Genomic DNA, 26,624 nt, shown 5'->3' with positions numbered 1-26,624 from the left:
CGGATCTAGCAGTTTTTAATGCTTTTCTGTAGGATATGTTACTTTCCCGCCAAGCAATACGAAATACCTCTAGTTTTGTTTTCCTCCAGCTGCGCTCCATTTTTCGGGCTGCTCTCTTTAGGGTGCGAGTATGCTCATTATACCATGGTGTCAAACTGTTTTCCTTAACCTTCCTTAAGCGTAAAGGAGCAACTTTATTTAAAGTGCTAGAAAAGAGAGAGTCCATAGTTTCTGTTACATCATCAAGTTGTTCTGAGGTTTTGGATATGCTAAGGAATTTGGATACATCAGGAAGATAACTTAAAAAGCAGTCTTTTGTGTTAGAAGTGATGGTTCTTCCATACTTGTAACAAGAAGTAGAATTTACAATTTTGGCTATATGAATTTTGCAAAGAACTAAATAATGATCTGAGATATCATCACTTGGCTGAATAATTTCAACACCATCAACATCAATTCCATGTGACAGTATTAAATCTAGAGTATGATTTCGACAATGAGTAGGTCCTGAAACGTGTTGTCTAACACCAATAGAGTTCAGAATGTCTATAAATGCTGATCCCAATGCATCGTTTTCATTATCAACATGGATATTAAAATCACCAACTATTAAAACTTTATCTGCAGCCAGAACTAACTCGGATGTAAAATCAACAAACTCTTTAATAAAGTCTGTATGGTGCCCTGGTGGCCTGTATACAGTAGCCAGTACAAAAAGGCCAGGGGATTTATCATTAACATTTGTTTCTTTGGATAATGTTATATGAAGTACCATTACTTCAAACGAGTTATACTTGTAGCCTGCCCTCTGAGAAATCCTGAAAACGTTGTTATAAATTGAAGCAACACCTCCACCTTTGCCTTTTAGACGTGGCTCATGTTTATAACAGTAATCTTGGGGGGTGGGTCTCATTTAAAATAATGTAATCATCAGGTTTTAGCCAGGTTTCTGTCAAACAGAGTACATCTATATTATGATCAGTGATCATATTATTTACAAAAAGTGTTTTCGTAGAAAGGGATCTGATTTTCAATAAGCCAAGCTTTATCATTTGTTTATCCATATTGCTTCTGTTTTTTATTTGTTGAACCTCAATTAAATTGTTAATCTTAACTTGGTTTGGACGTTTTTTGTATTTTCTAGTTCGGGGAACAGACACAGTCTCTATAGTGTGATATCTAGGTGAAAAAGTCTCTATGTGCTGAGAATTAACTGACCTCTGTGATGGGAGGCAGCTAGCAGACGGTCGGTTTAGCCAGTCTGTCTGCTTTTCCTGACCTTGGCCCCAGTTAGTCAAGTATAAACACTATTTGACATATTTCTAGAGAGAAGAGTGGCGCCACCCCAGGAGGGATGAAGACCATCTCTTTTAAACAGGTCAGGTCTGCCCCAAAAGCTCGTCCAATTGTCTATGAAACCTATGTTATTCTGTGGGCACCACTTAGACATCCAGCCATTGAGTGATGACAATCTGCTATGCATCTCATCACCACGGTAAGCAGGGAGGGGACCAGAGCATATTACAGTGTCTGACATCGTGCTTGCAAGTTCACACACCTCTTTAATGTTATTTTTAGTGATCTCCAACTGGCGAAGTCGAACATCATTAGCGCCGGCATGAATAACAATCTTACTGTATTTACGTTTAGCATTAGCCAGCACTTTTAAATTTGCCAAGATGCCAGGCGCTCTGGCTCCCGGTAAACATTTGACTATGGTGGCTGGTGTCTCTATATTCACGTTCCGTACAATAGAATGAACAATAACTTGAGCACTTTCATCAGGTTTCTCAGTGGGTGCATCACTGAGTGGGGAGAACCTGTTTAATGTTTTGATCGGAACAGAAGAGCGGTGTTTTGACCCACGACTACGCTGCCTCACCGTCACCCAGTTGCCCTGCTGCTGGGGCTCTGTTTCCGGAACCGAACAATGTACAGGAATCCCTGAGCTAGACGCATCCAAAGCCGTATCTAGAGCCCTAACATTTTTACTGTCCTCAATTAAAGTTTGGATGCGTGTCTCTAATTCTGAAATCTTCTCTGTCAGCCTAACTATTTCCCTGCATTTATTACATGTGAATCCCTCATCAGCGACAGAGATAGATAAACTGTACATGTGGCAAGAGGTGCAAGAAACAATGATAGGAGAAGCCATTACTCACCGTGCTTGATGAAAATTCTTACTGCGGTTGTTTGATGAACTTGTGAAAAACTGGAGCGAGGGAGAGGAGAAAAGAAAACAGCGATAGGTTCGAATGAAAACGCTAATGACAAGCTAACGAGTGCTAACGCTTTGCAGGTGTACTGCACTCACGGAAATAAAATAAAAGTGAACGATCAAAGTTAATCTGATAAGATTGATCGATAATATCAGAAATATGGTGTGAATTAAGTTATATTTTACCACTTTAAAAAACAGAGAGTGATAGTAAGATAAAGATTCTAGAGAAAAAAATAAAATAAAAACAGCTACACGGAGCTACAATTTGCTACAGAAGGCCAACAGGAAGTAGAGAAAACACTGTCCAACAGCGACACCCGCAGGCAGGATGACAACAAAACAAGCCTTGATGCACAAGTATGAGTGCGACACACTGTAATGCCTGAAACCACCACTCATTTACATTACATTTACATTTAATCATTTAGCAGACGCTTTTATCCAAAGGGACTTACAAATGAGAACAATGGAAACAGTCAGGTCAACAAGAGAACAACAACAGTATACAAGTGCCATGACAAGTCTCAGTCTAGTATAGAACGCATAGGTAGGTTTTTTTTTTTTTTTTTTTTTTTTACACTCACTGTTAATTAACATAATATTTGAATCAGATGTTGCTGGGCACATAATTCATGCTGCTGTGACTTGCAAGTGACCGCTTTAAATTATTTCTAGGTTATAGTATTGTATGAATATTGCAAATAGTTCCGTCTCTTTGGATGAAAGTGAAGTGGAAATAAAAATCAATTATAGACTGAACAGTTCCATGATAATATATGAATAAATGATTGTGAATAAATATGACATGAATAAATAATTGTGAAAAGTAATAAAGTTTATGAATGTAAGCATGTGTAGCCAACTCAGTTCAAATTAAAAGAATGAGACAGAAAAGAGAGAAGGCAGAATCAGAGGATGCACTTTACTGACAAATATTAACAGGGTTTAGGGCAAATAAAATCCCTATTTTCATGCATTAGATTTGTATTAGTTTTATTACATGCTAAATTGGTTGTTGTTTCTCCTCTTAGTCTTCTTTGTTGGGACATATATAGTATGTGGAATCTGACATATATTGCAACATTTACAGTATATGGAATCAGAATCAGATTGAGCTTTTATTGCTAGGCATGTTTACACATACAAGGAATTTGTTTTCATGACAGTAGCTTCCATAGTGTAACAGAAGGACAGATAGAACAAAAAAGATTTAACACAGATTTAAAATAAATAAATAAATAAAATAGAACAAGTAAATATGGAATAAAAAAATATACAAATTAACAATTGTATGTACAGATATACAGGTGCTGGTTATATAATTAGAATATAATCAAAAAGTTGATTCCATTTCCATTCAAAAATTGAAACTTGTATATTATATTCACTCATTACACACAGACTGATATATTTCAAATGTTTATTTCTTTTAATTTTGATGTTTATAACTGACAACTAAGGAAATCCCAAATTCAGTATCTCAGAAAATTAGAAGTGGACCAAAGTTATGTTCTCTGATGAAAGTAAATTTTGCATTTCCTTTGGAAATCAGGGTCCCAGAGTCTGGAGGAAGAGAGGAGAGGCACACAATCCATGTTTCTTGAGGTCCAGTGTAAAGTTTCCACAGTCAGTGATGGTTTGCGGTGCCATGTCATCTGCTGGTGTTAGTCCACTGTGTTTTTTGAGGTCCAAGGTCAACACAGCCGTATACCAGGAAGTTTTAGAGCACTTCATGCTTCCTGCTGCTGACCAACTTTATGGAGATGTAGATTTCATTTTCCAACAGGACTTGGTACCTGCACACAGTGCCAAAGCTACCAGAACCTGGTTTAAGGACCATGGTATCCCTGTTCTCAAAAGGAGCCCCAACTAAGTATTGAGTGCTGTACATGCTCATACTTTTCATTTTCATATTTTTTAGTTGGCAAAGATTTCTAAAAATCCTTTCTTTGTATTGGTCTTAAGTTATATTCTAATGTTCTGATATGCTTAATTTGGGATTTTCCTTATTTGTCAGTTATAATCATCAAAATTAGAAGAAATAAACATTTGAAATATATCAGTCTGTGTGTAATGAGTGAATATAATATACAAGTTTCACTTTTTGAATGGAATTAGTGAAATAAATCAACTTTTTGATGATATTCTAATTATATGACCAGAACATGTATAACAATAGACAGTTGTATGTACAGGTATATTATGTGCAAATTTAAATGTAGATGTAAGTATATTTGTTAGATAAATAAGTGTATAAATAGTATTGTATGTTCCACAGTTATTGTCAACTGTTCATGAGATGGATTGCCTTGGGGAAGAAACTGTTCCTGTGTCTGGTCGTTCTGGTGCTCAGTGCTCTGTAGCGTTGACCAGATGGCAACAGTTCAAAGAGGGAGTGTGCTGGATGTGAGGGGTCCAGAGGGATTTTACTAGCCCTCTTGCTCACTCTGGATGAGTACAGCTATTGAATAGAAGGGACGGTTGTACCCGTGAATTGCTCAGCAGTCCGGACTACCCTCTGTAGTCTTCTGAGGTCAGATTTAGAACCTGAGCTGAACCAGACAGTTACTGAAGTGCAGAGGACATATTTAATGATGGTGGAGTAGAACTGTTTCAGCAGCTCCTGTGGAAAAAAAAAGTAAAAAGTGACATGACATACAGCCAAGTATAGTGGCCCATATTCGGAATTCATGCTCTGCATTTAACCCATTTAAAGTGCACACACACAGCAGTGAACAGACACACCATGAACTCATACCCGGAGCTTTATGCTGCGGTGCCCAGGGAGCAGTTGGGGGTCCAGTGCCTTGCTCAAGGGCAGCTCAGTAGTGATATAGAGGGTGGAGAGAGTGCTGTACACCTGTATTAAGGACTGTAAAAAGCTGGACTAATGAAGCAGAGCAGGATTTACAATCTTGTTTTGACCTCACTGATTGGAGTGTTTTTGAAGCTGCTGCCACCGATCTGAATAAACTCACAGAGACCGTAACATCATATATCAGTTTCTGTGAGGATATGTGTATTCCTACCAAGACTCAACTAAATTACAACAATGACAAACCGTGGTTCACTGCAAAACTCTGTCAAGCTCCTGAAGTTTGCAGATGACACCACACTCATCGGCCTCATTCAGGACGGTGACGAGTCTGCTTACAGACAGGAGATTAAAGAGCTGGCTGTCTGATGCACTCTCAACAACCTGGAGCTTAACACGCTCAAAACAGGGGAGATGATCGTGGACTTCAGGAGAAACCCCCCTGCACTCCCCCCACTCACCATCATGAACAGCACTGTGACTGCAGTGGAGTCAGAGCCGCCTTAACCTAATGGGAGGCCCCGGGGCTGAGAGGTTTTGTAGGCCCCCCAAATCTCCCCGCCATCCACTCAATTTAGTCTCGTTTTAAAATGGTGTAATCTACATCATAAAATGCATTAGTTTCTTTCAAGACCTGGCAACAACAGTGAGTTTTCCTTCTTTGAGACAGAAAACACCATAATATTGTTATTAAAATATCACTGAGCCCCCTTGAGCATAAACACAAGACACTTTATTTATCAACAAAGCAACTTACGTTGACGAAAACCAAAATTTGTGATTTTAAACACTATTATGAAAAACATCATCACCAACCATCACCTGTCTGCACAAACATACTCAACCTGTCTGAACTGATATAACTGATAACAGCAAGAACAGCAACAGATAAATGTAGGAGCCTCTTCTCTGAACTCAGCAGGCCTTTTGAACCAATCACATGACATGCACATGCACCTGCACAGACACAAACACACTCATTTATATTTGCGTTCCGATGCTGACACGTCCGCATTTTTATTTTGACAGACCTTCGGTCCCATTTTCGCCCAATAAGCCCGCACTTGTGGGTCAATATTATTTCCCCAGCGGCCCGGGTCACTGTTATATGGGTCATCATCTGACTATTTAGCAGCCTGGTCCTCTCTCTGAGACTCACCCGCACCCCGCACCTCCTCCTCCTCCTCCCCTCTATTGATGCTGCTGCTGGCAGTCCCCTGCTGTTCCTCGTCCACCTGCGCGGGCAGCGCGGGCGCGGCGGTCGAGGCCTGCAGCTCCTCCGCTCCCTCCACCTCCGGTGTGTGAAGCGATGTTTCTCCGGTGCTGGATGCATCTTCAGTAGCACTAGAAGCTGGTTTAAAAAATCCGGTGAGCTTTGGGATGCTCTTTAGCAGACATTTTTCGCGCAACTGCTTCTTAATAAGGTTTTTTCTTTTCTGGGCACCGCTCTCAAACTTCCGACTAAATGAATGACACGGACACACCCAGTAGCGCAGGAATGGAGACCACCCCTGGTGGTGGGCTGTCACTTCACCTGTCACGGGGGAGCTGTCAGTCTGACTAAACATTAAGCAACTAGACATATAATAGCTTTAGAGCCTTGAACACGAAAAAAAAAAACAACGACCATCGGAGGCCCCTAAACTTGCGAGGCCCCTGGGCTTCAGCCCAGGAAAGCCCGTGCATTAAGGCGGCCTTGAGTGGAGTCATTCAGGTTCCTGGGCACCACTATCTCTCAGGACCTGAAGTGGGACATTCACATTGACTCCATTGTGAAAAAGGCCCAGCAGAGGTTGTACTTCTTTCGCCAGCTGAGGAAGTTTAACCTGCCACAGGATCTGCTGAAACAGTTCTACTCCACCATCATCGAATCCATCCTCTGCACTTCAGTAACTGTCTGGTTCAGCTCAGCTTCTAAATCTGACCTCAGAAGACTACAGAGGGTAGTCCGGACTGCTGAGCGAATCATCGGTTCAACTCTCCCATCTATTCAAGAACTGTACTTATCCAGAGTGAGCAAAAGGGCTGTTAAAATCACTCTGGACCCCTCACATCCAGCACACTCCCTCTTTGAACTGTTGCCATCTGGTCGACGCTACAGAGCACTAAGCACCAGAACGACCAGACACAGGAACAGATTCTTCCCTCAGGCAATCCATCTTATGAACAGCTGATACACACTGAACACACTACACTTTATATTTATATACACATACACTTAATTTATCTAACACACATACTTAGTATACACTTAAACTTTGCACATAATATACATGTACATACATAACTGCATTTTTGTAATATACCTGCCTACAATTGTCAATTTGTATATTGTCATTACTTATCTACTTATTTGTATTTTTTGTATTTTTATATTCTTTTATTATGTGTTTTATGTTCTGTCGCTGGCAATCTGTTGTACTGCGGAGCTTCTGTCACGAAAACAAATTCCTCGTATGTGTAAACATACCTGGCAATAAAGCTCATTCTGATTCTGATTCTGATTCTGACATTCACTGTCCCACCTACAATCCCTGCAGGTCTGAGACTCGAACTCACAAACTTTGGATTACAGAAATGTTAATCCATGCATTTATGACCTCAAGGTTAGATTATTGTAATGCTTTATTGGGTGGTTGTTCTGCACGCTTAGTAAACAAACTACAGCTAGTCCAAAATGCAGCAGCAAGAGTTCTTACTAGAACCAGGAAGTATGACCATATTAGCCCGGTCCTGTCAACACTGCACTGGCTCCCTATCAAACATCGTATAGATTTTTAAATATTGCTTATTACGTATAAAGCCCTGAATGGTTTAGGATCTCAGTATTTGAATGAGCTCCTTTTACATTATAATCCTCTACATCCGCTACGTACTCAAAAGTCAGACAATTTGATAATACCTAGAATAACTCACTCTGCTTCGAGCGTCCATGTAGGCACACTCCTCGCCTGCTCGATGGCACCGCGGATTCACCACAGCGACGAGGGATCTTCAGCAGCGCGTCCCTCCCTCTCCCGGGTTTCGGCACCACTGTAATAATCAAAACTCCATAATCATCGGGAAGAAGGTGGCGGGAACTGGCGGACAATCAAACAAAGACTTTAATAACAAAATAAACACAAAACAGCGCATCAGCCCCTCACGGACGACTGATGCGCACAAATAAAAACCAAAACATAAAATAAAGCCCAGGGGCCTCATTTATAAAGCGTGCGTACGCACAAAACGGGGCTGGAAACGTACGTACGCCAGTTCCCACGCAAAGGTTGTGATCTATAAAAAACAAACTTGACGGGAGAATGTGCGCACCTTTAAGCAAACTTTGAGCCGTGCGTACGCACATTCTGGAGACAAAGGGAATTGGCGACACCGATGGTGAGGTCGTGAACTGAAGTTAGATTGTAGAAAATAAATGTGAGAAGAACGATTATAAGAATGAATGACATTTAATTTTCACTCCATTTCATACGTTATATCCACATTATCATGAAGATTAAATCCAACAGTGTTATTTGTGCCGATTGTTTTAGGCTATATACATCTAGTAAAATCCAAACGTAATTCAAAATGTATTAAAAGTAAAATAAAATAATAATCAGCGCTGCCTTACAGTCACATTGTCCACAACGGGAGCACAGGAGGACATGGCGCGATACATGTGATAGCCTACAGAATAGCATGAAATACCCTTTTATTAGAGAACTGCAGAACACAGTGTAAAAAGGAAATATTTTCCTTAATGTACATAGCCTATATCATAAAATGTCAAAGTCTGCAAATACAGTCATGAAGCACAATCGCTACTCATCATCGGTCCTAACTATTACGGTGTTCATTACAAAACCGTCAAGAAGCATGTGTTCACTATAACATTTTCGTCTTAAATTTTCGCCCACAAATTAATTAAGTGATTTTGTCAAGGTGTTAACGATCAGTCTATTTGCTAGAAACATATAAATTCTCCGGTGACCCGGGTATGTAATGCTTCATGATGGCACTCCTGGCACTGTTGGAGGATTACGCTAATGGCAGAATAAGGAGAGAACGAGTTTTCAGGGACCATGATGATTTCCTGGCCCATGATGATGACTGGCTAATAAGCCGATTTAGATTCCCTAGAGCTGTGCTCTTGGATCTATGTGCTGAATTGGGTCCAGTATTAGAGAGGGCAACACGCCGGAACCATGCCATCCCAGTCCAAATACAAGTCCTCACCACTCTGGGGTTCTTGGCAACCGGCTGTTTCCAGCGGGAATTGGCAGACAGGTAAATTAATAATATAAAAAAACAATAAGTAATCCTCAAATTTGTCTCTAAGACCTTTTTGTATATGAAATAATTCTATTGGAATCTATCATCTCACCCTATAGGTCTGGTATATCACAGCCGTCCCTGAGTGCCATAATATCTGTCGTTTTAAATGGTATACTTAATATGGTTAGTCGATACATCAGGTTCCCCTACACTGTGCGAGAACAGGCCGAAATTAAAACGCAATTTGCAGCAATGTCTGGTTTCCCAAATGTAATCGGCGCAATTGACTGCACTCATGTTGCTATAAGGGCACCATCTGAAAATGAATTTGCTTATGTTAATAGAAAGCATGTGCATTCTATTAATGTGCAAATCATATGTGACTCCAACATGACCCTCACAAACATTGTGGCACGCTGGCCTGGTTCAACACATGATTCCTTTATCTTGACACATAGTGTAGGGAACAGACTAAATGCAGGCGCAGTACGTGATGGCTGGCTTCTTGGTGAGTTTAACAATATTAAAAAGTAGAAACTGTGACAATTTTGTTTTTAATATAATTATAACCTGCAGGCGACAGTGGCTACCCCCTGAGACGCTGGCTCCTCACCCCATTTTTAAACCCGCAGAGCGCAGAGGAAACTCATTATAACGAGGTCCACTCTCGTGCCTGCGCAGTTGTGGAGCGTGCCATCGGCATCCTGAAATGCAGATGGCGTGCTCTGGATGCCTCGGGTGGCAGACTTTTATACCATCCAGCAAAAGTGTGCAAGATTGTCAGGGCGTGTGGTGTTTTGCACAATATAGCACTGAGAAACGGTATTCCTCTCCCTCCTGATCTCTCTCTACCCCAGCATTACGACCCCGAGCCACAGCCCCCTGGCCGACAAGAGGGATATCAACGAGGTGCAAGAATCCGTGAGGATGTCATGCGGCGTTTGTAAAGAAAGACAAAACTCAAGGTTCATGTTTTAACTGCATCTTTTAATGATTGTGCAATTTCTTGCATCACTTCTCTCATCTGCCGTAGCTCATCTGCAACCCTGTTGACAGCGTTTATTGTCTCTCGCTGTAACTGCAGGACTGCGTCAGTGAGTACCCGACCACTTTTGGACGTGCCAGACGCAGAAGGGGCACTGCTTTGAGCCGGACGCTGTGCATCTGCATCTGAGAACCCCTCACCCTGAACCTCCTGTTCATTTACAGCTTCAGACTCCGGAAGGACTGGAGGACAAACAATTGGCAACATTTATCCATTTATCACCCCACACACTCAAATGTACAGCGTTAATGATTAAAAATCGGTTTAACCTTGCTCCTCTGTGGTTTCAGTCACGTCAGTGTCTCCCTCCTTTTCCGACACAATACCACACATGCTGACCTCCCCAATTATAGCCGCGATTTTGCGGTCCACTGATGTGAGATCAGCTGTACATGGGCCCCCACCAGTTGCAGCCACGCTCTGGCGGTGGGAGGACAGTTTTCTCTTTGCCTCCACCTTGAATGAATGAGAATCTTTATTTCACATATTTTGCATACTGTAAGCACATGTAAATAAAACTTTTTGAAAATCAATATTGCTATTTATATAGGTATATAGCCTAATAAAACACAAATGTAATATGTTGGTAAAAAAAAAATTTGTATACCTTCAGGTCGGACCATTTTTTCTTTAATTCTGCAACTGTCCGTTCTGTCCCACTGACACAATTGACGGCAGAAGCAATACTTTGCCACTCGCACTGCTTCTTTTTATTAGTGACCCCACTGCTGTGGCCACCAAATAACACAGTTTTCCGAGCCTCCACCTCCCCTACAAGTGTTTCAATCTCAGTATCTGAGAAATTATGTTTTTTTCCTCTTTTCTCACCTGTCGCCATTATTAAAATTAGGCTAACAGAAATGCACGTTTTCACTTTCTTGGATTAATTAATTGGCGGGTCGCATGCCAGTTTTCCAGGTATATATGGGATTCCACTCTCATTTACATGCTGATCAGCAATCATGAGGTGATTTGCATTGACTATTTATGGTTAAAAATGGGCGTGTACAGGGCGGGATATGAGGCTGGTTCACGTACGCACATCTGCGGGTGATCTGTGATTTATAAAGGGAACATTGCTTACAGGTGTGCGTACGCACGGTTTTATAAATCGGAATATTTTTTGGCGTACGCCATTTTTGGCTTTTGGGCGCACGTAAACTTTTAGTAAAGATCCTACGCATAGTTTTATAAATGAGACCCCAGGCCTGGTCCTCTCTCATCCTTCACTGTCGTCGCTCCAGTTTTATATCCTTCCATCTCTTCTGTGGGACTGGAGACCGGTGGTGGGTCACAGGTGTTGCTCATTTCCAAATCACTCCACCGGCCTCGCTCATTCCCATATCCCTCGGCCCCGCCCCACTCGTCACACTAACATTGTTCGGGAGGCAGACACACTCTTGAAGTTTAAATCTAGATTAAAGACCCATCTCTTTAACCTGGCTTACACATAACATTCTAATATGCTTTTAATATCCAAACCCATTAAAGGATTTTTAGGCTGCATTAATTAGCAAAACCGGAACCGGGAACACTTCCCATAACACCCGATGTACTTGCTACATCATTAGAAGAATGGCATCTACAATAATATTAGTCTGTTTCTCTCTTATTCCGAGGTCACCGTAGCCACCAGATCCAGTTTGTATCCAGATCAGAGGGTCACTGCAGTCACCCGGATCCAGTACGTATCCAGACCAGATGGTGGATCGGCACCTAGAAAGGACCTCTACATCCCTGAAAGACAGCGGAGACCAGGACAACTAGAGCCCCAGATAAAGATCCCCTGTACAGACCTTGTCTCAGATGACCACCAGGACAAGACCACAGGAAACAGATGATTATTCTGCACAATCTGACTTTGCTGCAGCCTGGAATTGAACTACTGGTTTTGTCTGGTCAAAGGAGAACTGGCCCCCCAACTGAGCCTGGTTTCTCCCAAGGTTTTTTTCTCCATTCTGTCACCGATGGAGTTTCGGTTCCTTGCCGCTGTCTTCTCTGGCTTGCTTAGTTGGGGTCACTTCATCTACAGCAAAATCGTTGACTTGATTGCAAATAAATGCACAGACACTATTTAAACTGAACAGAGATGACTGAATTCAATGATGAACTGCCTTTAACTGTCATTTTGCATTATTGACACACTGTTTTCCTAATCGATGTTGTTCAGTTGCTTTGACGCAATGTATTTTGTTTAAAGCGCTATATAAATAAAGGTGACTTGACATGACTTGACTTACTGAAGGCTTTAAGGGAACCTTGAAGCATAAACCTTAATTTCTCCAATTTAATGTAAAAATATATGTCTTGTATCCATCTATTGTGAGTAGGGGAAGTGGCACATCTCAATTTAAGGAGAATGTTCCTTCTAGCTATCAGAGTGGTAAAAGCAACCACTTGAGCAATGGGACTAGAGTAAGTGGTGTATGGTAGAACGTCAAAAAAACGCTTTCAATGGATTGGGACTCAGTTCAACATTAAGTGCTTTTCCCAGTGTGTCAAACACATAGGACCAAAAGGTTACTAATTGAGGGCATGACCAGAACATGTGCACATGATCTGCTGGACCTTGTTTACAACGGTTGCAAGCATCATTCTTGTCTGGATTTTTTTTTTATAATTGTGCATTTGTCAAGTGAGCTCTGTAAATTACCTTGCATTGTATCAAACCATGCCTGGCGCAGATTGATGATGAGTGTACTGGATATAGGATGTATGACCACTGTTCATCTGAAATAGGAATAGAGAGATCCAGTTCCCAAATCTCTTATAAACGCTTTGAAATATCAGGTATCAAAGTATTAATTAAGTTATAAATGACTGAGATAAGATGTTTATCATTGGGTTTCAGATCAAAGAAGCTGTCTAGTGCATATTCTGGAGGACGATTTGGGAAGTGAGGGAACAGTTTCTGCACAAAGTGTCTCGTCTAAAAAAAGTGAAATAGGTGACTATTGGGTAGGTCAAACCTGGCAGATAAGGAAGAAAAGGATGTAAACACTCTCTTCATACAGGTCCTTGACTGACTGTATACCATTACATGCCCATATACGGTATGCAGAGTCCAAACAAGATGGTGAGAAAGCATGGTTTATAAAAATAGGCATACTGTATGTATAGATGCTCTGTGTAATCCAAAACATTTTCTAAACTGAATCCAAATTCTAAGTGAATTTGAAAAGATCGGATTGGAAGTAATTTTGCTGATTACTAACGGAAGCTGAGAAGTGATAACAGAACGTAAATCATATTTAGTTGAAGAAGTTTTGGTATGAACCCAGGGTGGATAATCTTTGGGTAAGTGGGGGTTATTCCAGTAAGAAATCTTACTAATATTACATGCCTAAAAATAGTGCTGGAAATTCTGAAGAGACAGGCCACCTTTTGACTTGGGAAGTTGAAAAATAGATTTCTTAAGTCTAAATAGATTCTTCTAAGTGGTGGTTTATTTCCCCAAAGGAATGGCCGTACTGTGCTGTCTAAAATTTTAAAGAAAAATCTAGTGATAAAAATGGGAATGTGCTGAAAAAAAAAAGTACTTTAGGGAGAGTGACCATTTTAATAAGGCTAACACATCCAGCTAAGGACAAAGTGAGTGCTGACCACCTTGTCATGTCCCCCTTAATTCGATCAACAAGAGGTAAAACATTATGGCTAAATAATTTATCATATAGATTAGTAAAGAATATCCCTAAATATTTGAAACCCACCATGGATAATTTGAAGGGAAATTGGGAGAACGAAAGTTCTCTAGCTGCAGGGTTTACAGGGTATAGTAAACCCTGAAACCAACAAAAGCCTGAATCGTTCTCGAGTCAAGAACCGTTTCTGTCAGACACGTCCAATTCGAGAACCGAGGAGCTGATGATACTGCGCATGTGTGATTCAGTATGAAGCAGACTGACACACAAAGCGTCTGAACCGAACTGATTCTTTTGGTGATGGATTCTGAACTGATTCTGTGCTAATTTTATGAGCGCGGGTAAACCGAAGGCTTGAATCAAGGGCAATCATCGCCAATGACGCCATTACGTCGAGCGCAAAAGAACCGGTGAATAGAATAGAATAGAATAGAATAGAATAGAAAGACTTTAATAATCCCCAAGGGGAAATTGTGATGTCACAGCAGCAAATTACAATACATACCAGACATATTACATATAACATACATTGACCTATACTGTATAAAAATCCTTAAGAATAATAATAAATAAATAAAATAAAATAGTTACACAAGATGTGCAGTTTAAATATCATATACCATATATTCATGTGTTATGCTCTATTTTGTCATTAATATCCATAATCTCTTATCTACCCAGAGAAGATCTGTTATATATTGTTATTGCAGTGGGTAGGAATGACTTTCTGTACCGGTCCTTGCTACAGCAGAGTTGCCGTAGTCTCCAGCTGAAAACACTCTTCTGCCCAACCACCAAGTTGTGCAGCGGATGTGATGTGTTGTCCATGATGTTAAATAGTTTCTTCAACATCTTTTCCTCCACAACCAACTCCATAGGTTCCAGAGCAAACCCCAGCACAGAGCCAGCCTTCTTTATTAGTTTATTTAGTCTCTTACTGTCACTGCCTCTGATGCAGCTGCCCCAGCAGATGACTGCAAAGAATATTGCACTTTCGACGACAGACTGATAAAACATATACAACATCTTGTTGCATACATTAAAAGACTTGAGCTTCCTCAAGAAATAGAGTCTGCTCTGGCCCTTCTTGAAGATGGCCTCAGAGTTGCGTTTCCAATCCAGTCTGTTATCGAGGTACACACCCAAATATTTAAAATGATCAACCACCTCCACCTCCTCTCCATACAGGTAAATGGGTTTTAATGTTGTTTTCCTGGTCCTTCTAAAGTCCACCACCATCTCTTTTGTCTTAGTCACGTTTAAGAGAAGGTGGTTTATCCCACACCACGACACAAAGCGATCAACCAAATCTCTGTACCCAGTCTCATCTCCACCGTTAATATACCCAACAACTGCAGAGTCATCTGAGTATTTTTGAAGATGACAGGACTCTGAGTTGTGTTGGAAATCTGACGTGTACAACGTGAAGAGAAATGGCGAGAGAACAGTCCCCTGTGGTGTTCCTGTACTACTGACCACTCGTTCAGACACACCACCCCTTAGTCGCACAAACTGAGGTCTGCATGTCAGGTAGTCTATAATCCAGGAAATTGTGGAGGTGTCCACCTGCATCACTTGAAGCTTCTCACGCAGCAATGACGGTTGGATCGTGTTAAACGCACTGGAAAAGTCAAAGAACATGATCCTCACCACGCTGCCAGCTCTATCCAGGTGAGAGTGAGCTCGTTGAAGCAAGTAGATGATAGAATCCTCCACACCCACCCCAGGGCAGTAGGCAAACTGCAGTGGATCAATGAAGGCAGTAACTTGTGGTCTCAGATGGGCCTGAACCAGTCTCTCTAGAACTTTCATAATGTGTGAGGTTAAAGCAACCGGTCTATAATCATTGAGAGCAGACGGAGCAGACTTTTTAGCCACTGGAACAAGGCAAGTTGTTTTCCACATTAGTGGAACTTTCGCCAGACTCAGACTGAGGTTAAAAAGGTGTTGTAAAATCCCACATAGCTGGTTAGCACATACCTTCAGGATTCTGGGGCTAATACCATCCGGTCCCGGGGCTTTGTTCTGATGCAGTTTCACCAGCTGCCTCTTAACCTGACAGCTAGAGACATACAGGGGGGTGGGAGAGATAGAGGATGGCATGGTGTTCTCAGCAATGAAGATAGATGATGATGTTGAAGGGTGGGTGGAGGTAGCACCATGTGAATCACCAATTTTGATCTTTGAGGAGGTGTGAGAGGGGAAAGTAGATAGGAGGGAGGGGGGAGAAGGATGCAGCTGAAGAGCAAGGGGTGATGTGTGGCCAATTTGACAGGCTGCATGGGAGGCTAGGGGTGAGCTGAACCTATTGAAAAACACATTCAGCTCATTAGCCATATCCCGGCTTCCCTCAGCCTGGTTACCAGTCACCTTAAACCCTGTGATAGTCTTCATTCCCGCCCATACATCCCTTGAGTTGTTTTGCTGGAGCTTGTTTTCCAGTTTCTTCCTGTACACCTCCATGCCAACTCTCAGCCTCACTTTCAACTCCCTCTGTACAGTCTTCATTAATTCTCTGTCCCCCTGCCTAAAAGCTCTTTTCTTCCTATTCAGAAGCACCTTTAGGTCGCTGGTTATCCATGGCTTGTTGTTAGGAAAACATCTCACTCTCCTATAGGGTATGACCTTATCCACACAGAAATTAATATACCCTGTGATACAATCCGTCATGGAACTTATGTCATCTCCATAGGGATCACAGAGTACCTCCCAGTCTGTGGATTCAAAACACCCTTGCAGAGCCTCATCTGCTTCCTGTGTCCATCTTCTCACAGTCCTATAAGTAACCGGTTGTCTTTGAACAATTGGTGTATATGTGGAGTTAAGAAGTACCAGATTGTGATCTGATCTTCCAAGAGGAGGAAGGGCTGCAGAGCAGTATGAGTCCTTAACATTAGAACCGTTTAACCACAGAACCGTCCTTAACATTAGAGTCCTTAACATTAGAACAAAAGAACCGTTTTCTTCAACCGGTTTATTGAATCAAACTGTCCAAAAGAAGTACTGGTGATCCGAAAACCGATACAACCGGTTCTTGACTCGTGAACGAAACGATGTTTTGTTCATTATCTGGCTCGGCTCGGTGTTCATCTTCAGTTCTCTCTTCACAGCAGTTCAGTCAGTGTACTGATTGAGTAAATGAATTACTCCGGGATATTGGTTTGTTTGAACTCAGAGGGAGTGTCAGCCACATTAAAAAAGTTAACAGCTTAAGTCATTTGTGGATTAATGCGTATTAGAGATGCGAACCGTTTAAAACGATTCAGTTCGATTTGCTGAACTGGTTCAAAAAGATCCGGTTACATCGAATGATTCGTTCGCGAACCGGATATCACAAACTGCTTTGTTTTGAACTCTCTCACAACAGACACAGAAGAGAAGACAATGCTGAATAAAGTCATAGTTGTTGCTATTTTTGGACCAAAATGTATTTTCGATGCTTCAGAAAATTCTAACTGACCCTCTGATGTCACATGGACTACTTTGATGATGTTTTTCTTACCTTTCTGGACATGGACAGTAGACCGTACACACAGCTTCAATGGAGGGACTGAGAGCTCTCAGACTCAATCTAAAATATCTTAAAGGGGGTGTACAATGGTGTTTCGTGTATTCAGAGTTGTTCACAGTGTTAAAGAGATGGATTATCATGCTAAACATGGCCAAAAATAATAAAAAATAATTTAGAAGAATGACTGAGAATTTCTGTGCCAAAAATCTTACTTCTGGGTTGGTTCAAGTTTCGGCTGGTTTTTTCGATCGTGGATCTAATGACGTAGATGAGAACGAAGTCCTTATATGAGCATTTTTCCAAGAAAAGCGCGCCCACGCGAACCCATTGACCAGAGGAGAGCGAGACCACGCACATTAACGCGCTTCAAAATCCTCGGCAGCGGTTAGGATTTGTAAGAGAATGCCTCCAAATAAGTTCGTTTTTGGATGTGAGGGAAAGTTTACCATGTTCAGCTTCCACATGGACCCACCGTTACATGAACAGTGGATGCAGTTTGTTTTTCCGTGGCAGCAACGGAGTGTATTGTAGGGGAATTTACAGTTAAAACCCAAGGACCAGATATGTCGCAATGAAGACCAGGAGTCAGAGATGAGTTCAATTAATAATAATAATTTTACTTGAAAAAAATAGTTTGCAATTTCATCAGCAGAAGTCAGCTTCAATACTCTCGACGGAGTTCGTAGGCCGCCCCCGTACAACTCAAAATCAACCACAGTTAAACCCTGACAGAGGATACTAATTGCATCAATACATAAGTCAACAAAATTCTGATTGGTTCCAAAACCCATAGATAAACTCTCCAAAGACGTATATCTGATCCGCTGGACACTGGCAGGTGATCGTTTGTCCTGGGACTGTCTGAGCTTCTCTCTGTACAGACAGATGCTAACACACATACACAGAGAACTTATCTAAAATTCAAGGCTTTCTAGCACTGGCGAGTGTCTTATCATTACGGTTGGATACACACATATAATTTGTGGACATTAATCTTGAGGAAAAGAAATACAGGGTAGAACAGGATTCTTTAATATCTCATAAGCGCACATAAGGTTACACATTTCACTCTTGCCATAACTTGATTATTAGTCAAACAAGAAATAATGTAATAATATAATTAATATCAGTATGAAGGATAGGGCAACTCGGCATCCACTCCTTCAGTATCAAGTGCCTTTGTGTGTTCTGGTCATTTGAGTGACGAATGTTTTATAAACAAGGCCCAAGTCAACGCTGGATTTGCACATCGTTTGCTAAAAGACCCCATTCATGTACGTAAGTACAATTGCATCAGATTTCTGTATTTTGTTAGAAATCAGCACATAAGTGAATATATGTTAATAGAAACAACACAAAACATCAGTATTATAGCTCATCTCACGGCACACTTCCGGGAGCTCGGCTTTTTCCGGAAAGAATTGGAAAGCTGTATTTTTCTTTTATAAATATGATAAAACTAAAGACTTTTTGGATATATGAAGGATGCAGTACTACTCTATAGGTACTCAAGATTAACATGAGATTAGGTGAAACTGTGTATGTTATGTACCCTTTAAACTGTGTTCTGAAGATGAACGGAGGTCTCACGGCTTTGGAACGACATGAGGGTGAGTCATTAATGACATAATTTAGATTTTTTGGTGAACTAACCCTTTAAATAGTGTAAAAAAAGTCTTATTTGAAGATGCCTCTAATAAGGTGGCTTCAGAATGCAGTGTTAAGTACCACCTACTGTTCCAGAAAGAGATTACATCTCAAGTATTATGGCAATGACATAATCAACCACTAGATGAATATGTGACCTCAGAAAGATACATAGTGCTGAGTGTATGGACTACAATCAACACACTACAGATTCTTTTGAACTGTTCCTGAAGTCCTCTGACCATCAATGAACCGGAAGGGGGGGGGGGGGGGGGTTTCAGCCCGAAAAATGGAGCGCAGCTGGAGGAAAACAAAACTAGAGGTATTTCGTATTGCTTGGCGGGAAAGTAACATATCCTACAGAAAAGCATTAAAAACTGCTCGATCCGATTACCTTTCTTCTCTTTTAGAAGAAAACAAACATAACCCCAGGTATTTATTCAATACAGTGGCTAAATTAACGAAAAATAAAGCCTCAACAAGTGTTGACATTTCCCAACACCACAGCAGTAATGACTTTATGAACTACTTTACTTCTAAAATCGATACTATTAGAGATAAAATTGCAACCATTCAGCCGTCAGCTACAGTATCACATCAGACAGTGCACTATAGACCCCCTGAGGAACAGTTCCACTCATTCTCTAATATAGGAGAGGAAGAATTGTATAAACTCGTTAAATCATCTAAAACAACAACATGTATGTTAGACCCTATACCATCTAAGCTCCTAAAAGAGGTGCTTCCAGAAGTCATAGATCCTCTTCTGACTATTATTAATTCCTCATTGTCATTAGGATATGTCCCCAAAACCTTCAAACTGGCTGTTATTAAGCCTCTCATCAAAAAAACCACAACTTGACCCCAAAGAACTAGTTAATTATAGACCAATCTCGAATCTCCCTTTTCTGTCCAAGATACTAGAAAAGGTGGTATCCTCACAATTATATTCCTTCTTAGAGAAAAATGGTATATGTGAGGATTTCCAGTCAGGATTTAGACCGTATCATAGTACTGAGACTGCTCTCCTTAGAGTTACAAATGATCTGCTCTTATCATCTGATCGTGGGTGTATCTCTCTATTAGTTTTATTGGATCTTAGTGCTGCGTATAACACAATTGACCACAACATTCTTTTGCATAGACTTGAACACTTTGTTGGCATCAGTGGAAGTGCATTAGCATGGTTTAAATCGTACTTATATGACTGCCATCAGTTCGTAGCAGTGAATGAAGATGTATCCTATCGATCACAAGTGCAGTATGGAGTACCTCAAGGCTCAGTACTAGGGCCGCTACTCTTCACGCTTTATATGTTACCCTTGGGAGATATCATCAGGAAACATGGTGTTAGCTTTCACTGTTATGCTGAGGATACTCAGCTCTATATTTCTTCGCGGCCCGGTGAAACACACCAATTTGAAAAACTAATGGATTGCATAGTCGATATAAAAAACTGGATGACGAGTAATTTCTTACTGCTAAATTCTGAAAAAACAGAGGTGTTAATTATAGGACCTAAAAACTCCGCTTGTAATAACCTAGAACACTGTCTAAGACTTGATGGTTGCTCTGTCAATTCTTCGTCATCAGTTAGGAACCTAGGTGTGCTATTTGATCACAATCTTTCCTTAGAAAGCCACGTTTCTAGCATTTGTAAAACTGCATTTTTCCATCTCAAAAATATATCTAAATTACGGCCTATGCTCTCAATGTCAAATGCAGAAATGTTAATCCATGCATTTATGACCTCAAGGTTAGATTATTGTAATGCTTTATTGGGTGGTTGTTCTGCACACTTAATAAACAAACTACAGCTAGTCCAAAATGCAGCAGCAAGAGTTCTTACTAGAACCAGGAAGTATGACCATATTAGCCCGGTCCTGTCAACACTGCACTGGCTCCCTATCAAACATCGTATAGATTTTAAAATATTGCTTATTGCTTATAAAGCCCTGAATGGTTTAGCACCTCAGTATTTGAATGAGCTCCTTTTACATTATAATCCTCTACGTCCGCTACGTTCTCAAAACTCAGGCAATATGATAATACCTAGAATATCAAAATCAACTGCGGGCGGAAGATCCTTTTCCTATTTTGCGCCTAAACTCTGGAATAACCTACCTAACATTGTTCGGGAGGCAGACACACTCTTGCAGTTTAAATCTAGATTAAAGACCTCTCTCTTTCTTTAAAGAGATCTCTTTAACCTGGCTTACACATAACATACTAATATGCTTTTAATATCCAAATCCGTTAAAGGATTTTTAGGCTGCACTAATTAGGTAAACCGGAACCGGAAACACTTCCCATAACACCCTATGTACTTGCTACATCATTAGAAGAATGGCATCTACGCTAATATTTGTCTGTTTCTCTCTTGTTCCGAGGTCACCGTGGCCACCAGATCCAGTCTTTATCCAGATCAGAGGGTCACTGCAGTCACCCGGATCCAGTACGTATCCAGACCAGATGCTGGATCAGCACCTAGAAAGGACCTCTACTGCCCTGAAAGACAGCGGAGACCAGGACAACTAGAGCCCCAGATACAGATCCCCTGTAAAGACCTTGTCTCAGATGAGCACCAGGACAAGACCACAGGAAATATATGATTCTTCTGCACAATCTGATTTTGCTGCAGCCTGGAATTGAACTACTGGTTTCGTCTGGTCAGAGGAGAACTGGCCCCCCAACTGAGCCTGGTTTCCCCCAAGGTTTTTTTCTCCATTCTGTCACCGATGGAGTTTCGGTTCCTTGCCACTGTCGCCTCTGGCTTGCTTAGTTGGGGTCACTTCATCTACAGCGATATCGTTGACTTGATTGCAAATAAATGCACAGACACTATTTAACTGAACAGAGATGACATAACTGAATCCAATGATGAACTGCCTTTAACTATCATTTTGCATTATTGACACTGTTTTCCTAATGAATGTTGTTCAGTTGCTTTGACGCAATGTATTTATAGCCCTATATAAATAAAGGTGACTTTGACTTTCATAAGCGTTATTATATATTTAATGTATTTACCAGGGTTCAGAGACATGAGCTCTAAGAGAAATAATTTACTGAAAAGTGGCTTTATTCAGTTTTTCTTACAATACCATGATGTAGAAACACTGTACACACAACAGTAACTCAGAAATAATAAATAGTATTTAAAATCATATTTAATAGTTTAACAGCACCATTATCTAGCGGAGAAGGTTGATAAAGCCCACAGATGGCCAATGACATATTTTACAGGAAGTGTGTTTGAAGCATCTCAACTGATGCTTAAAGTTTGTTCCTGACTTTGAATGTTAAACATTTAAGAAAAAAAAAAAAAAAAATTCAATTTGCAGAAATATATCCAATATGTTGGTTTCATTTCTTGAAGGCTCAAGCAAGCCTCCAGTTTCGAGGTCAGGTTTTGAGGTGCTGTAAAACCCCTCATGAAGCTCAAAGTTGTACTCCATTACACTTTTAAAGGCTCCTGTACAAGAAGACTTCTAATACAAAGACTAAATTCTTTTTTGCATCAACTAGTTTCACGGTGTCATGTATTTAGTCTTTTGTTGTATCTACACATGTTGATACTTCAGGCCTCTTGAGTTACACAGATGAAATCGTGATCATTCCTCTGTGATAATCAATGTTCGTGCAGCTCTGAATACACTGGATTGAAATCCACTGACACCTCTTAAGTTGTGTTTCTCCTCCAGAAGCATTCCTGATAGGGAATTCTGTTGTCTCTCCTGTTAATGGTTCTTAGGGTTGGAGGACTTCCCGTGAACCGCGGCTCCTTGGCACGCTGATGTGTCACAGATTCCAGGTGATCCCTGGTGTCCCGGTCTGCCGGCTCTTCCTGCTTCTCCTGCTTCTCCTGGATCTCCAGGTGCTCCGTCACGGCCGTCTTTGACGATGCCATGCACGCCGGGCAGACCTGATGGCCATAGAAAAAAATGATATAAGACAACGAATTGCAGGTGTTTGAAAAAGAACTACAAGAACTGCACATCTATCCAGATATTTCTCTGATATTGCTCCGTTTCAGTTTCTAATTAAACTGTCAGATTCAGTACAGTTATATATAATAATTTTATGATTGATTGCTCATATACTTTATTGTTGTTATTTATTGTAATTTCTTGTAGTTAAGTTTGAGCTGAACATTAAGGTCAGATAATGAAGTCACAAACGTTCACTGGCATGTTCTTGGGAATCAATCCCATGCTGTTCTTAATCAGGAAGAGTACTGCCTGCCATCTCTGACCCAACTACCTTTTTTTTGCGCACTAATAATTTAGGAACTGTTTTTTAAGTTAATGTTTGATATTGATTAGACAGCGTGGCTGTGTGTTTCTTAAAAAACTACTATACATTGACAAGCTGCACTGGTAATGCATTTGGTTGTGTGTGTGTGTGTGTGTATATGTGTGTGTGTGAATGGTGACTGGGGTGCAATTAAATGTTCTTATGAAAAGACTGTACATACCCGGGTCACCCTGGTCTCCAGTGGGCCCTTCGATCGCTTTACCAACAGGCCCCTTATCACCTGGCTCACCAACATCTCCTGCAGAATTAAGATACATCCAAATTCATTCTGGAATGCGGTATATGAATTCATATTAAGATATCACATTTTTCCTGGATTCATACACATAATAGCAAATATCAATTTTCACAGCGGTGAAAAACTTTTTTTTACATTGGCTAGGACCCGGTTCTCAATTCTCTGGTCACAACTCTTCACACAGTGAGCACAACAGCAGTCTGTGTGGGCTAAAGTGTGGATCATTTATCATTGCTTTCACACAAATACACTCAATGACTAAATCTTTCAAATTACATGATTTCACTTCTCACTCGGACACAAACATCACCAAAACTACATGTACCTATTTAAAAAAAATAAAAATAAAGATTAGTACTGCAATAAGAACATTGCAAAATACGTAAATACTGCAGTGAATTCTCAACAGAAGCGAGATTTATTCTTGTTTAGTAAAAAAAAAAAAATGTAGAGAAGTAAACGTTGTCAAATAATGCTATGTTATGTTAGTGTTTTTAGGTTGTCATAAAGAATGATTTGTTTTATAGACATGTATGAACTGTTCTGGTAGTGCTAGTGCATTCTGGATGTGAAATTGACAGCTGTGCCAAGTTAAAGTTGGGTAAGGAGAACTGCGTGAAGAGTTTTGAAAAAGTTACCTAAGTGTTGAAAAATGTATCTAAGCAACTGTTAAAACAACAAAACAACAACAAAAACACAATCCTCTTACTCTGCACCTATGTAATATGTGAGTGAGCTTTCAAGTAGTTAAAGCCTGTCCTGTGGAAACACTTTTTACATAAGGTTCTGTTTAATACAATGTGAAATACATCAGTTAACATGAACTATCAATAAAAAGTCAAACTAAAATCAAAAGTTGTCTTAATATTATTTAATGGATCTGAGCTAACAATGAACAGTTGTATTTAACTAACAAAAAAAATAAAGATTAATATTCTTAACTAATATAATTAATACTCTTAACAAATGCACTGCATTAACTGATTATAAAGCAACCTCAGTGACATTTATTCTTTTAACCATTTGCTAAAAAAAAAAAATGCCCTACATGACCCGTCTCTCACCTCGAGGACCAGGATCACCGAGATCTCCTGGCAGTCCTCTATAACCTGGTGGGCCGAGGGCTCCAGGGTGACCAATGGATCCAACTTCTCCTTGCTTTCCTGGAGGCCCCGGTGGTCCAGGCCGTCCCACAGCACCCGGAGCCAGAGGTCTTCTCAGGTTAGCAGCGAGCTGAGCTATCTGATCTGAGATCAACACCAACAATACGTTTCAGGTTGCATTGTGAACCTGTTCATTAATGCAGTTTATGGGTGAACAGAGGTCTTACCATCAATCATGGAGCTACACAGTTCTCTGATATGCTGCTCACTAGCCAGTTTGCCCTACAACATAATCACAACAGCACTCATGAGACATCATTTGTCTTTACAGCGCAGTACCAAAATCTATCATCTAGCAGTTGCTTACAGGAACACCAGTCTTTCCAGCAACCCCTGGAAAACCTTGCTCTCCTTGGAATCCCATCGGTCCTGGTTTTCCAGGTGCCCCCCTGGCTCCGGTCTCTCCCTGTGGTCCTACAACTCCTTTGGCTCCAAGCTCACCACGCTTACCGGACTATGACACAGGGAAAACCACATAGCAGCATAAAATGTTTTGCATTTCAGTCACTTACAGTATAAGCCACGTTTCTAGCATTTGTAAAACTGCATTTTTCCAACTCAAAAATATATCTAAATTACGGCCTATGCTCTCAATGTCAAATGCAGAAATGTTAATCCATGCATTTATGACCTCAAGGTTGGATTATTGTAATGCTTTATTGGGTGGTTGTTCTGCACGCTTAGTAAACAAACTACAGTTAGTCCAAAATGCAGCAGCAAGAGTTCTTACTAGAACCAGGAAGTATGACCATATTAGCCCGGTCCTGTCAACACTGCACTGGCTCCCTATCAAGCATCGTATAGATTTTAAAATATTGCTTATTACTTATAAAGCCCTGAATGGTTTAGCACCTCAGTACTTGAATGAGCTCTTGTTACATTATAACCTCCCATGTCCGCTGTGTTCTCAAAACTCAGGAAATTTGATAATACCTAGAATATCAAAATCAACTGCGGGCGGCAGATCCTTTTCCTATTTGGCACCTAAACTCTGGAATAACATACCTAACATTGTTTGGGAGGCAGACACACCCTTGCAGTTTAAATCTAGATTAAAGACCCATCTCTTTAACCTGGCTTACACATAACATACTAATATGCTTTTAATATCCAAATCCGTTAAAGGAGTTTTAGGCTGCATTATTTAGGTAAACCGGAACTGGGAACACTTCCCATAACAACCTATGTACTTGCTACATCATTAGAAGAATGGCATCTACGCTAATATTAGTCTGTTTCTCTCTTATTCTGAGGTCACAGTAGCCACCAGATCCAGTCTGTATCCAGATCAGAGGGTCACTGCAGTCACCCGGATCCAGTACGTATCCAGACCAGATGCTGGATCAGCACCTAGAAAGGACCTCTACATCCCTGAAAGACAGCGGAGACCAGGACAACTAGAGTCCCAGATACAGATCCCCTGTAAAGACCTTGTCTCAGATGACCACCAGGACAAGACCACAGGAAACAGATGATTCTTCTGCACAATCTGCTGCAGCCTGGAATTGAACTACTGGTTTCGTCTGGTCAGAGGGGAACTGGCCCCCAACTGAGCCTGGTTTCTCCCAAGGTTTTTTTCTCCATTCTGTCACCGATGGAGTTTCGGTTTCTTGCCGCTGTCACTTCTGGCTTGCTTAGTTGGGGTCACTTCATCTACAGCGATATTCTTGACTTGATTGCAAATAAATGTAAAGACACTATTTCACCTGGACTGAGATGATAACATCACTGAATTCAATGATGAACTGCCTTTAACTGTCATTTTGCAT

At 40.8% G+C, this 26,624-nt stretch overlaps 1 protein-coding gene across 1 annotated transcript in view; it reads right to left on the bottom strand.

The window, feature by feature from the left end:
* Positions 1-22,201: 22,201 nt before the first annotated feature.
* The window catches only part of LOC132128855 (collagen alpha-3(IX) chain-like), a 48,777-nt gene continuing 44,354 nt past the window's right edge, over positions 22,202-26,624 (bottom strand). Inside the window, exons 28-32 of the mRNA XM_059540230.1 lie at positions 25,163-25,309; positions 25,023-25,077; positions 24,757-24,939; positions 23,615-23,692; positions 22,202-23,062 (exon numbers count right to left, since the gene is read on the bottom strand). Coding sequence (XP_059396213.1) covers positions 22,878-23,062; positions 23,615-23,692; positions 24,757-24,939; positions 25,023-25,077; positions 25,163-25,309 — 648 coding nt within the window. The 3' untranslated portion in view covers positions 22,202-22,877. The remainder of the gene's footprint in view (positions 23,063-23,614; positions 23,693-24,756; positions 24,940-25,022; positions 25,078-25,162; positions 25,310-26,624) is intronic.

Source organism: Carassius carassius, chromosome 46 (genome assembly GCF_963082965.1).
Source record: "Carassius carassius chromosome 46, fCarCar2.1, whole genome shotgun sequence".
Classification (NCBI taxonomy): Eukaryota; Metazoa; Chordata; class Actinopteri; order Cypriniformes; family Cyprinidae; genus Carassius; species Carassius carassius.
This window is presented reverse-complemented; position numbering and strand designations above follow the sequence as displayed.